At 42.3% G+C, this 14,000-nt stretch overlaps 1 protein-coding gene across 8 annotated transcripts in view; it reads left to right on the top strand.

Moving 5' to 3' along the window:
* KMT2C (lysine methyltransferase 2C) overlaps positions 1 to 14,000 on the top strand; it is a 302,840-nt gene that overhangs the window by 225,227 nt on the left and 63,613 nt on the right. For 7 of the 8 annotated variants that reach the window (XM_053260171.1, XM_053260176.1, XM_053260175.1 and 4 more), the window contains 8 exons: positions 1,802 to 1,932; positions 2,631 to 2,817; positions 5,334 to 5,432; positions 5,830 to 5,877; positions 8,120 to 8,257; positions 8,436 to 8,468; positions 8,553 to 8,681; positions 11,096 to 11,231. In XM_053260171.1, the coding sequence (XP_053116146.1) occupies positions 1,802 to 1,932; positions 2,631 to 2,817; positions 5,334 to 5,432; positions 5,830 to 5,877; positions 8,120 to 8,257; positions 8,436 to 8,468; positions 8,553 to 8,681; positions 11,096 to 11,231 (901 nt within the window). The remainder of the gene's footprint in view (positions 1 to 1,801; positions 1,933 to 2,630; positions 2,818 to 5,333; positions 5,433 to 5,829; positions 5,878 to 8,119; positions 8,258 to 8,435; positions 8,469 to 8,552; positions 8,682 to 11,095; positions 11,232 to 14,000) is intronic. The other variant, XM_053260177.1, reaches the window with a different exon arrangement.

Raw genomic sequence — 14,000 nt, forward strand, 5'->3', positions numbered from 1 at the left:
TACCCCCATCGTTGGCTGAAAACTCAGGAGCAAGTAGACGCTAGTGCCACGCATGTGCTTGTTGCGGTGCACGCACACCGGCAGCAGCAACGGGCGCATGCGTAGCACCAGCATGTACTTGCTCCTGAGTTTTCAGCCAACAATGGGGGTAGGGGTGGCAGGGAGGAACCCTGCCGCCCCAAAAACGTTTGCTTAAAGACGAGCACCAGAGGGGGAAGAGCAGTGGGAGGGGTAAGTACTATCCCCCGCCCTTAAAGTGACATCCCACCCAGTGCCGGACCACGCTTCCGTGGTTCTGTGCACATCCATACTAGGGATGTGCATGAACCAGTTTGGTGGTCCTTTTATGAACCACCGAACCGGTTCAGAAGGTCCAGCATTTGGCTGAACCAGTGGCAGGTGTGTTTACATTTAAGGTGTGGGGAGGGTGTTCTCCCCCCACCATATTTTCCCCACCAGCGCTTTGACAAAACTGCTGGAGTGGTGCGTGTGCACACGCACCAGCCACTTCTGGGAGGACACTGACCGGGGTGGCAAGGAGGTACGGTGCTACCCTGTACCAGCAATTTTTCTCACAGTGCTCGTGGGGGAAATGCAGTGGGTGGGGTAAGGACACCCTCCACAATCCTTAAAGGTAACCCTCCCCGCCACCAAACCAGACCGTACCTGGTTCGTGCAGATCCCTAACAACAATCCAAACAATCAGGGCCAGAATTAATAAACTATCAATTGGCTATAGAGAATGATATTCAAAAAGGTACTTGGATGTGTCCAAGGGCTCAGATGTGGACAGAAGAACTGTTGTTTTCCTTTTGAGTGGCAATTGCTGTCTGCAAGCTACGACCTTAGCTAGCCAGATTATCATTATTTTAAGCCTTCTTAAAGTTTTAGATGATTGTTTGACATCTATTGCTGTTAATATTGTCTGGTCATTGACTGTATTTCTAAATAATAGTGTCTGATGTATCTGATCCTTGATTGTAATAAATTTTACTTACTTACTTTTGAGTGGAAAACCTCTAGCCCTCTTTAGACTTTTTTTTAAAGCATGGACGCTGTACTCATGAACAGCATCCTGAGAGCAAGCCCAGCTGCCATTCTAATATGCTCAGAAGGTGCACCCACCCGCTGTCCATGCTTATAGCATTTGCAGAGACAAACACTGTAACCATGACCAGACTCTTTCCATGATTATAAGGCTGGAGTGCCTACAAGACAAATGCAGTAAACCTGGACAATAGGCAGGCAGGACTTTTGAGCACATCGGCACACAGCTTTAGGGCACACATCAGCTTTAGGGCACGCTCTCAAGGTGCTGTACATGAGTACAGCATCCCTGCTTTTTTAAACATCTGAAGAAGTTCATGCCATATCACAAACTGCTTTTAAAGCCCTCCTGAACTTCAAATGAAATTTGCCGTGCTATTGGGTTGGAGTCTGTTAATTAAGAACAAGTAGTCCAAAGCTTCCTCGGATGCCCAGTTCTTTTAATCCAGGCCAGTATGCGTATATGACATGAGAAAATAGTTTTGAAGTATTGATTGTATTTCATTTACATTTCTAGAGACTCTAAGAACACAACTTGACATATAATTCACATCTATGCAATTCTGTCTTATTAATGTACAATCTTGCTCTTTCAACTCAGAAAATGAATAGATACTAATCAGTACCTCCTATTCAACAATAGCTGCTTTCAACTATAGCTGCTTTCAACATAGAGCAGTACTAATGTACTTCAAGTATGGGCCAGAGTTATGAATAGGACAGTAATGCAGTTGTGTATGTACACTATTTCTAGGTTGGAGTGAACAGCTTCCAGATATACCAGTTGATGAATCTACTTCTGTGTCTGAAAATACAGAAAAAATTAAAAAGCGTTACAGGAAAAAGAAAAACAAGCTTGAAGAGATCTTCCCAGTGTACTTGCAGGTACAGTAATTGCTATGCATAGTGTGCTGCTTAAGATTCACATTTGCATTTATTGAATAAGCTGTTAATAGGTATAAGACATAAACATTTGCTTTCTAATGTGTAATTCATTATCACTCAAAGCTTGTTTTGCATAAAGGGATCATTTAAACAGCCTCCTCTTGCTATTAAGTAATAGAAAGCAAATGATAACATTTCCTTCTAATTTGCTAATCCTTTTTGCAGAAAAATACAATAAAATATTATTCAACCTATAACCTGAGTGGCTTTCTTACTGTATTCCATAAATATAGATATCTGCAGCAAAAAACAATTTTTGCCCTTGTTTGAAGGAGTTAATTTTTTAGACTGCAGAGGCTACTTTTCATTGCTGTTTAGCCATGAGATGCAATACATATATTTAACACTCTGGGGTTTTTTAATGTATTACTTAAGTAAATCAAATACTTTGAATCAAAAGTAGGAAGCAATAAATTAATTGTAGATGTTATATGTACAAGTAACTAGTCTTTTTAGGACTGAGCTGAATTCTTTACAGCAGCAGGTGTAGAACAGAATACATTCATCCTGCTGAAAACAATTGTATCCACTAACAAAGCAATGCTTGCTTTTGTGCTCTAATTCTCAGATATGGGGAACTGTTTAGACTCTACTAAGACATTTAATAAAAATAGGAAAAAATGTGTGTTTAATTTCAGGAAGCCTTCTTTGGCAAAGACCTCCTAGATACCAGTAGGCAGAGTAAACCAAGTTTAGATAATTTACCCGGAGAAAGCCTTAACATTTCATGCAAAGAAAATTTGAGCACAAACTTCTTAGATCCCTCTTCAGACCCGCTTCTTAGCTCAGCTTCCGCACTAGCTCCATCAAAACTTGGAACACAAGGTATGTAAATCCTTCTTTGACGATCATTTTACTGTGTCCTTTAGCAACAGCCATGAAATGGGAGGCTTGGTGAAGGAACTTTTAGAAAGCAATACTTTAGAAGAGATTGATGGATGTTGTGGGGGGTAGGAGGAGAAGCTGAACGTCTCAAGCAGTTTGCTTGCTTGCTTGTTTGTTTATTTATTTATTTATTTATTTATTTGATTTCTATACTGCCCTTCCAAAAGTGGCTCAGGGTGGTTTACACAGGAAAAATAATAAGCAAATAAGATGGCTCCCTGTCCCCAAAGGGCTCACAATCTAAAAAGAAACACAAGATAGAAACCAGTAACAGTCACTGGAGGTACTGTGCTGGGGGTGGATAGGACCAGTTACTCTCCTCCTGCTAAATAAAGAGAATCACTCCATTAAAAGGTGCCTCTTTGCCAAGTTAGCAGGGATTAATCCATCCATCTTAATCATACAGAAGTCACCTAAATTTATTGTGTGTGGGAGCCATATAGTATTTCTTGACTAGTCTCAGAAGTTATGAATTCCTCTACAACCGGTGTTGTAGTCCTTCAGTTCAGTGATGCTTGGTGACTCCAACATCTATGCTGAGTCCATTTTGTCAGAAAGAGCTCAGAGCTTTATGACTATCATTACAACTATGATGCTTTCCCCTTCAAGCATATCATAGTTCCACCAATCAAATGCTGAATGTGTTGCTTTCCAATGACCAGGAGACATGTGATCTGGAAATTGTAAATGGTTCAATGTTGCCCTGGTTGTGGTCAGACCCGGTGGCAAAGCAGTCAGCACAATCTGCCCCTGAGGTTTTACAGATCCTGTAGGTTTCAAAAACTAGGTGGGTTATTATATGTACTTGTTTAAGAGGTAGCTATTCTCTCTGGTCAGCTGATGGCAAAAATTAGCACAATAGCTCTAGAGTATCCTCTCTTGTAGTAACAGGAATTCCTCTAGTTTATCTGAAGTCACTAAAACAGTCAAGATGGCTTGAGCACAAATAACATAAAACTTGGGCTGGATCTGACTATTCCCAATAACACATTGTAGGGACACTGCTTGGAGGAATGACGGTGGCTATTACAGGTTGAGTATCTCTTATCCGGACTGCTTGGGACCAGAAGCGTTCTGGATTTCTGACATTTCCGGATTTTGGAATGTTTTCCCTCATGTTCCCTCATTCCAAGCTCAAAACATTCCCTGACAGACCCTCAGTCCAGATCTTTCCCCCTCTCCTTACCCCTTGGCTCTAGCCATAATTAGCTTGCCACCTTGTCTTAAGGAGGTTTTCTATTTTAGCCGTCTTATCATTGCCGCAGCCTTGCAGATTAACCTGCCAGATTGCAAAAAGCTGGATTTTGCTTCTGCAGATGAACTGGAGATCAACAGGAAGCCTGGCACAAGAGACAATCAAGTGGGCACAGACACTATTTGCTCTCCTCTGCGGCACCTCCCGCTGCGTGCAGCACTGGCGAGTTACGATTCCTTGGCAGAATATTAACATCGCCAAAAAGCCAGCCAGCCACCTGAGTGCAGCACACAGAGCAATATTATGATGGGGGGGATGGGTGGGCGTGATTGCCATAGCAAGCCTCCGAATGCATGTACAGCAGGGCTTAGCAAAGCACTGGTTTGTGCAAGGTCCTAAATGCACAGTTTTATTGTTTGGGATGGCGAGCAAAAGCAAAGGAGACGGGGATTATTTCCAAGAAAGCAACAAGATGTGCAAAAGAAGTCCCTCTGCAATGGCAAAATGCTCAAGGAATTATTCTCTCTGCGGGCTCGTATACAGCAGCCAGCCGGTGCTTTGATCCTTGCAAAGCCAGACAGATCGACCCCCACAGGGTGGAGTGTTTGCAAGTGGAAATCTTACAGGTGGGGTTCAGGAGGAGAGAGTCATGCTGAAAGGGCGGGGGTTTGACAGGACGCTTACCGATGCCCTTGCAACCAGGGTGAGTGCGGTGCCAGCGAATAACCATAAAGACAAAGAAGGCACCAAAACACATGGCATGCGGCTCGGAGCAGCAGCACACTGCCAGGAACCACTGGAGAGTCACCAAGCCGAGTGAGCTGAGGCGGTTTTTTTATTATTTATTTATTCAATTTTTTATTTGTTTTGTTGTTGTTACGGTGTGGTGTCCGGATTTTGGAGCATTCCGGACTTCAGATGTCCGGATAAGAGATACTCAACCTGTATCTTTTTAATAATATGAGAAGTTTCAATAACTGAGGTCTGACAAAGCAGTTCCCAAAGGTTCTGTACAGTCATTCTGACATATTTATTTGAAGACTGTATAGCCCATTTTCCAAATGTAAGGGACACTTTTAAAGCAGGTTTTTAAAAGCAGGTTTTTGCAAAAATGTAGTTAGGAGAAACAATAATTAAACTCTGCTGAAAGGATAAAAATACAGAAAGATAATACCTTTGTCAATAACTGAACTAGGACAAACATACATTATTGAAGAAGCTTAACCATGATGATTTACTGTAAGGCATCTGTTTTCTATAGGTACCTCTGATGATCCATTAGCTTCCCTTGTGCTGAACACTGATGATGATATTCTTGGAATACTTTCTGATGACCTAGTGAAGTCTGGGGATCATTCAGGTATATGTGGCTTAGATTCTTAATGGTTCCATGTCCTGATTTATAAACTCATTAGTGTCATGTTCAGAGCTACACGCAATTAGTTATTCAAGTATATATGTATTTGTTATGTCTGAAGTATGCTTAAGCTAGCAGAAGACTCTTTTCTCTTGCTTTGATCAATACCTCTGCCCATTATTTACTTTGCACTTTTCTATTTATATAGGGGGATAATTTTTAAAAATCCTGTTGGTGTCTGTCATATCCATGTACTATTCCAGCATGCAGCTGATTGTACTTTTGATTTATGTTCTTTCTTGCTTTTTTCAGTCTCTCTCTCTCTCTCTCTCTCTCTCTCTCTCTCTCTCTCTCCTTTTCTTGTTATATTCATCCATTTTATCTGGTTTGGATCTTGTAGGTCTTGATTTATGCACTTTCCAGGTTGAGAACTCATCCTCCCCTTTTGGTAAGAAAAAAACAGTGGATGGATACATGGTTAGAAGTAGTCATCTTTCTTAGTGGTTTCAGCTGGGGGAAAAATTGTGCATGCATAAATGTCATGGCTCCTTCACTATGTCACTAAAAATGCTTTCATTTTTCACTATCATTGTGTGCAGAGTCTTGCACAATGTCAAAAGCTTTCCTGTGCAGTACACTCAGTAGAATTTTCTTTAAAGTGTGAATAACCACAAGTCCTGGATTTGTGTATGTATGTGTGTGTGTGTATTTCACTGTACAAAGTAATGTGTTTTCTTCCTACTACACTATTTGAATATGCTATATAAAGCATTATATGTCTTTTATCACAATGATCAATTTATTCTTGACTGTAATATGTGAAAAGCATAAATAATAGATTAATCCTGGATGGTCATTGGCAGTTTTACCTGCAGTTGCAAGCATGAAACACAAAGGTGGAGCTGATTTATAGATATTTAAAGCAAGCTCTTCTTAAAGTTGCTTACATATTTTTATAACTTTGTATTTTTAATTTTGGTATGTGTGCTGCTTCAAATATACTAAATTAAATAATGCTTGTATGTAGAATTCCAGAATCCTACCATTTTAGTATTAGAAATTCTAAATTTCTAACAGCTACCTAGTCAAAATCCTCTGTCCAGAGGTAGGGGTCCTCCATAAACAGCACTCTGTATAATCCAGGCAAGAGTTTGCCACAAGGGGAGAGAGATATCAGAAACAAGGTGAGCATCCAGTGATACAGAGTCCTAACATAAGAACAGCCCTGCTGGATCAGGCCCAAAGCCTAAATAGTCCAGCATCCTGTTTCCCACAGTGGCCCATCAGATGCCTCTGAGAAGCCCACAGGCAAGTGTTGAGGGCATGCCCACTCTCCTGCCATTGTGCTTCTAAAGCTGGTGTTTAGAGGCATCTAGAGGCTGGAGATGGCCTGTAGCCTTCAGACTAGTAGCCACTGATAGACCTGTCTTCTGTGGATTTTTCTAAGCCTTTTAAAGCCATTCAAGCTAGTGACTATCACCATTCTGTAGATTAATTATGCACTGTGTTTGAGCTACTCAAAAAGTAGAGTAAAAACTCATCTAGTTGAGTTCAAGCAAGCAGATCAATGATTCAGGAGGTGATATATCAAATGTCCTGATCCAGGAAAAACAATCCCAAGCAAGTGTGAGAGCTAGTAGACAATTTGGGAAGATTAAGGAGCAAGGCCTGCATTCAGGAAAGAGTAGTAGGCTGTGATTGTGAGTGGATTCAGGGATACCCCACACTCTTAAGTAGTTTGGGACAGCAACTGTCAGAAAATGGCTGGGATGTGCAAAAGAAATGAAGAACTTATAGAGGGACTGGCCACCTAGAATGTTAGGCAATGAGCATGTGTGCTCTTTCTAAAGCAATGTGGACACAGGCACAAGGGTGTTTGTAGCATCCACATTCAAGGATTGCTCCTCAGTCAGTGTGCTTCGATCTCCCCACTATGTTCTTAGCATTCTTTAGCAAATGTTCTCCATTTTTGGAAGAATAGTTTAAAAATAATAATACAGTGCCTTATGGAGGAAAAAGAGTCATTCCTTCTTGACCCTGATAGATAAGGTCTGGACCAGAGATCCCTGTAATAGAGGTTCCCAGATGTTGTTGACCACAGTTCCCAGCATCCCTAGCTGCAATGGCTTTTGTCTGGAAATTATGGGTGCTGTAGTCAACAACAGCTGGGAGTCCTTGTTATTGGGAACACTGGTCTGAACCACCAGATTAAAGTTCCTTATCACACACCCTGCAGCCATTTTAAAATTCTTTGCTAGTAGTTCCTATTTACTGATTATTTTTTCAAAGCAGCCACTGTAACTATAAAATATCCAAATTGCTTTTTGATATGTGTTAATTTTAGTTATTTTGTGCAAGTTCAGGTGCTCTTGGAGTCTCTGGAGAGGTGTGTGATTCAAGCTGATCACTCCCAGGCATCAAAAATATGTTTCTTAAGCTGACCAAATGAGAATATATCCTGTAAATTTAGCTGGATGTATTGTAGAGAAAATGTGCTTCAGCTTATCTCTCCCACCCCGCCCTCCACCAAGCATTTTGGTATACTAGAAATGTCAAGTTATTTGATGCCCTTTTATTTGGTGGAAAAAATGGGGAGAGGGTTTAGGTAGACTGCAACCAAATCCATTTGTAATGCTTTGTTTTTCTTTTGTATTGCCTAGTTTGACTAACTGCACTCTTCCTTCCTTCAGCTGGACTAGATATTGGACCGATCTCTGACGATCCCACCTCTCTGCCTCCGCAAAGTGTCAGTCAGAGTTCACGGCCATTGAGTGAAGAACAATTAGATGGAATACTCAGCCCTGAACTGGACAAGATGGTCACAGATGGTAAATGTTTGTCTTGTTTCATTGCTTTATAAAGATACCAGTTTAGACGACTGAAGCCCATGTACATTTTTAATTGTTTTGTGCTGTCAGTTTTTGAAATTGCTTTATTGTCTTTATGTGATGCAAGTGCAATGAATTACAGTTGTTAATGTTTGTGTTGCTTTTACTTTTTGTCCAGGTGCAATTCTTGGTAAACTGTACAAAATTCCAGGTATGTTCTTTTGCTTTTTAGTATCCTTTTATGAGACTTACTATATGCAACCGTATCTGTATACTCATGTGCAGTGTTTTATAGAGCTGGGAGGAAAGGATGTTGAAGATCTCTTTACTGCTGTTCTGAGTCCTGTAACCACTCAATCAACTCCTTTGCCACAACCCCCACCTCCACCTCCGCCACCACAGCTCATGCATTTGCACAATCAAGGTTTGTCCCTTTTCATTATGTATTTTTTCTTTGAAGGTAGAACATTATAGCATTTGAGAGCAATTCATACATAGTTCAGCCTTTGCCACCCACATCTTGAGATGATAAATTAGAGTAAATGTAGCTTTTTAATTATTATCATTTCCTATTCCAATAAATGTAGATATGCCCTTTTTGTTACACTGCCTAGGTATGTCATGTCTCTCTTTGCAGAGAGGTGCTGGTTAGAATGTCTCTGCTTGCCTAGGAGGTGTAGAAAGACTGGCAAGTTCATAGTGAGTGTGATCTGACGGCAAGTGTCTGATAATAGATGTTGTCACTTGCCCCCTAACTGCTATTGGCTTAGCCAGTCTGATGTCACAGAGAAAGTGGGCATCCTAGAGCTAGACTGCTAAGTGTGAAAAGGACTGCAGAGAGCTTTAAATTTGAATTCCAGCACTGGCACGCAACTGATTAGATTAAATTGAAAACTGGCCTGCATGTGATGGGCTTATAAATGATACCTTATCTGTGCAAACTGATTCAACAGTTTCAGAGAAGCATTACTACCTAGCTATGTAACATTGCACAACAATGTTTTTCTTATCAAATACCTCCACTATATTATGGTCACAATGTACTACTTCTGGGCTAATTTTAAACGGTGTAAAGGATAAATGATACCAGCAATCTTCTATCTATATAATTATTTTTCTTAGCCGCCCACCGTGGGGATGCGTGTCTTTGGGGCGGAACTCTCGCAACACGCTGTGAGAGTTCCCGGCAAAGACAGGAGCAAGGACGGAGAAATTGGGGCCTGATTGGGAAGGAGCCACATGAGGGAAGCAGCAGGCCTGGACGCAATGGGGAGGCAGTGGCTGCTGCGATGGGGCGGTGCGAGGTGCTGGCGGGCCTGGCTGCGGTGGCAGTGGTGGCGGTTTCGGGCCCAGCCGCAGTGGCGAGGAGGCAGCTGGGCCGTCAGGAAGAGGAGATGGCCCAGGAGGGGACGGGCCGGCTTTAAAGCCAGCCAGAAACTGCAAGCAGGGAGGGGGAGGAAGGACCATCCCGGGCGAGAAACGCCGGCCCCAAATACTGCACAGATGTTCTGTGTGGGGTCGGCTAGTAGCTATTGTTGTCTGTGCATTGTATAAGCTTGATAGTAATAAATGGTTACATTTATTTGATGGTTACACCAAAAGAAGAATTTAGCAGTTTAAGGTATGACATATTTTTATTCTAGGGAGATTATTCCAAGATAATAAGTTGTCCCTAGTACAGTTTTAATATTGCAACTAGAAGAGTTTTCTGTGGTACCTGATATGTCTCAAGTGGCCTATTGAGGTCAGGAAGACATTTTTTTCCCTTTAGATTTTGGGTTTTCCCCATTCCATTGAGGTTTCAGAGATGGCCACATCTAGAGACAGGATATCAGATGGGGAGAACAAGAGGTAAAGTGCTAAGAAAACTTTCTCTTGAGGGAAGCTCAACAGATAAGTTTTACTTTCATGCTTTAAGGTCTAACTGATCTCACCACATTTGAAGTTGGTAAGAAACATTTTCCTTAGTTGAATTGTTTAAAACTTTGTGGGCTTCATGGCTTCTGCTTTCATGTTTCACATTGCTTGCTTGTGCCATCTTGGAAGTATTCTATTAAACTTATTTCCCAATTATATGGTCTTATCTGTCAAATGAATGGAAGATTTTTCTTTAGTGCAGGAAATTGAACTACATGACATTGAGTTCACTTCCAGCACTACAATTCTGCAATGCATTATAAGAGTCTGAGGCCTCAGAATTGATAGATCCCTGCTGTACTCATCAGCACTTTTTTATTTTAGTGATCAGTTATCTGTGCTGTTGGAATAAGGGATCTGAGATACAGAGAATCTTTGACTATAAGGGAGCTCTTAACGGTGTGGAGAACTGCAGGCTGTTGTAACATGATCTTCAGATGAATTGTTCCTTCCTTTAGTCAGAATCTTACCCAGAATAATCATGATATGCATAAATACCAGAATGACTCTCTCATGTGTTACCTTCAGAAACTATATAATTGCATCCCGTGATTACAAAAAAGCATAATATAAGAAGCAAACTCATTTAAGCTTAGAAAAGCTCTGAATGTATTGTTAAAACATTTTAAAATATAATCAGAATAGTGTTGTTCAGGTATGCGGTGTTTGCACGAAGGTCTCTTGAAATGATTTAGTCGAGTACTGTGAAGTATTGAACCATACTTGAGATAATGTTTCTGAAGCACTGATATTGCAGTCCTAAGTTCACTTTCCCATTGAACTCAGTGGGATTTTCTTCCAAGTAGATATGAGCTGTAAAGCACTATGTAAATGCTAAGTATTTTTCCTGCCACAGAATATTGACTATTATTGGAAATTGACCTTGGAGCATTCAGTTTGGTTTTCACTTTTTCTTTAAAGGGGATAATGCATTTTCAAGAGTTCCACTTATGAATGGCCTGATTGGACCAAACCCCCATCTCCCTCACACACCTTTGGTTCCTGGAGGCGGATTAAGCACTTTTTCTACTATAACACAGCCACCATACACAGACAGGTGAGTCAAACTGAGAACTCTAATATTAGCCAAACTCCAGCACAGCTAGAATGATATAGTTCATCACAACATATTTTTACAATATTGGGTTCTCTTGATTTCTCTTCCATATATGTTATAAGTTGGGTACACCACCTTGAGACCTAGGTGGGAAGTTTATAAATGTAATTTAATACATAAATAGAGTAACTAAAATCATTGGCAATTTTGGAGCTTGTGTGTTTTGAACAATATAGATCTCTGTAGGGATCCATGGTCCCTCACAACTGGATCTTCTGCACCTGCTCAGAAGCTCCATTTAGACTCTCTCTGACCCTTTAAGGCGTAGGGATATTGGAGTCTATAAAACCGGCTGTAAAGCGCCTCCCTCTTCAGTTCCTTCTCATTTGCCGCTTGTGCTGCCTCGGGAAGGATCTGCTCCTGTTCCCTCATTACTGTGAGAAAGAGAATTTGTTATCTGGACTGTTTTCTTGGCTTTTTGACTCGTACTGTTTTTCTGACAACTCTTTCTGTGCTTTCCCTATATTTGACCTGGACAGTGTTTGACTTTTCTTCTGCTTATTGGACCTTACTGCCCTACTGGACTTTTGTGACATTGGACTCTCTTTGGCTTTTCCTCTGGATTTGGTACTTCTAATCTGATCTGGCTGACCTTGGACTGTTTTTGACTCTGGCTATGTCTACCACAAAAACTTTTAGGAGGTATGTGACTTGTAGAAGCACCATGCCTTCCTCGGATGGCCACGCTGACTGTTTCATTTGTTTGAGGGATAGTCATAATATTGGCACCTGCAAGGTCTGTCTTTCATTCAAGAAAAAGGCCCATTAAAGCAGGGAATTACGCTGTAAAGCCTCTCTCCTAATTAAAATATTTTGTGTCCGGGGACCCCAAGGCTGAGCCTCCCATCACTGCTGAAGCGCCCACACACCTGATGCCATCAATGTCTGCCTCAGCATTGAGCAAACATGGGAACACTGGCTTTAAGAAGCCTTTGGATAGAGGCCCCAACTACTCCTGCAAACATAAGCATGACTGGCATTGGTCTGCTAAGGGGTCGCATTACAAATGTGCAAAGTCAGCCTCATCATCTTCTCTAGCCCTACCAGTTGCTGTGCCTCCGACTTCGAGGCTGGTGTCGAGCTGTTTGATGTTGACTGTGGCTAAGACTCCATTGCCCTCTATGGCACAGCCTGATGCTTCGTTCTCTCCTCCATTTCCGACCTCCAAGGCTGCTTCGTCAGCGCCTTCGACGTCCAGATCTTTGACTTCATCCTCCACAGCACCAAGGGGTATGGACTCTTCCAGATGATTTTCAACATCAGCATGACTGCTGTTGACTCTGACAGCTTCCACTTATGCTTGCTCTGGTGCTGAGACATTCAACCTCTGTGGTGTCGAGATCACCCGCTTCGGCTTTGACAACTTCTTCAATGGCTCCTGCGATATCAACAGCGCCGGTTTCATTTGGTGTGGTTTCAGCTTCTCTGCAGCAACTTTTGCCTGTACTGTCAAGGCCAACCTCACCAATTATTATCTCTCACTCCTTGATGCTGGCTCATTCTCCTGTGCTCCTTTCACCGCACCAGATGTTGACGACCACTACTCCTGCCCTTGATTCCCCTACAACTATGCCATGGAGAGAATGTTTCCACTTTTCTGCCACGCATATTCCTGCGGACACACTAGACCACAGTAGCTCCCCTGGGGCCTTTGAGTCATTTTAATTGAGGGCAAGGGAATGTTTCCACTCACGTTTTCTGTACAATTCTCCGGCACTTCCCTATACTTTGAAGAATATAGACTATGGAAGTTGATGTGGCTTAGGGGGGTTCTCTCAGTACCTCACACCCCTTTAAGCGCCCTTCTACGCTGGCTGCTCCTTCCAGGCCTTGTACACTGACACCCAGGGCTCCTAAGTCTATGCCTGTGCCTACGCCGGTAACACCTGCACCTCCCCAGGCACCGATCTGTCTGAGGGATCTGTCCCCTGTACCTCCTGAACACCCAGGGGTTCCTAGGTATCCAGTCCCCCTGTGAAGTCCCACCCTGTGTCCCCTGGGCCTGAGGATCCAGATATGGACAATGAATTGTCTTATTGCTCTGACCCTGACTCTGATTCCCTCTAGGCACATCCCCGGATGATAATGTGGCGAATCCGCCTTCCAGTTCTCTGGCTGAAGAGACAAAATCTTATCGCATGCAAATACAGGAAATGGCTAAAGCTTTGGGGCTGGAGGTACCCCCTCTTTAGGCCAACATCAAAGACCCTGTCTATGATTATCTTTCTTCTAGATCTGTGGCTCACCCTACAGCCTTGCCCATGCTACTACCAGCCATGGTCACCACCTCCAAAGCTGCCTGGGCTACTCTTGTGACTTCCACACTCCCTGCAAGAATTTGGAATCCCTCTATAGGGTCCAGGAGGCATCTTGCCCGTTTTTATTAAAACACCCAGCCCTGAACTCTTTGGTGGTGGAATGCGCCCTACAAGTCTTCGTGAAAACACTCCATGCCAGTTAATAAGGAGGGCCGAAAACTAGATTTTTCTACCTCTTCAGGTTTTTCCTGAAGTTTTTCCACCTCTTCAGGTTTTTCACTAAAAGTTGCCAATTACTTGGCATGCATGTCCAAGTATCAACAGTTGCTTTGGAATACTTTAAAGGATGACGCTGCTGATTTGCCGGAACCTACCAGGACCAAATTTATGTCCACCCTCTCAAAGTCTGCTGATCTGACAAGGCAACACCTTAGTTCTGCCAAGAACTTGA

This window comes from Hemicordylus capensis, chromosome 6 (assembly GCF_027244095.1).
Source record: "Hemicordylus capensis ecotype Gifberg chromosome 6, rHemCap1.1.pri, whole genome shotgun sequence".
NCBI lineage: Eukaryota > Metazoa > Chordata > Lepidosauria > Squamata > Cordylidae > Hemicordylus > Hemicordylus capensis.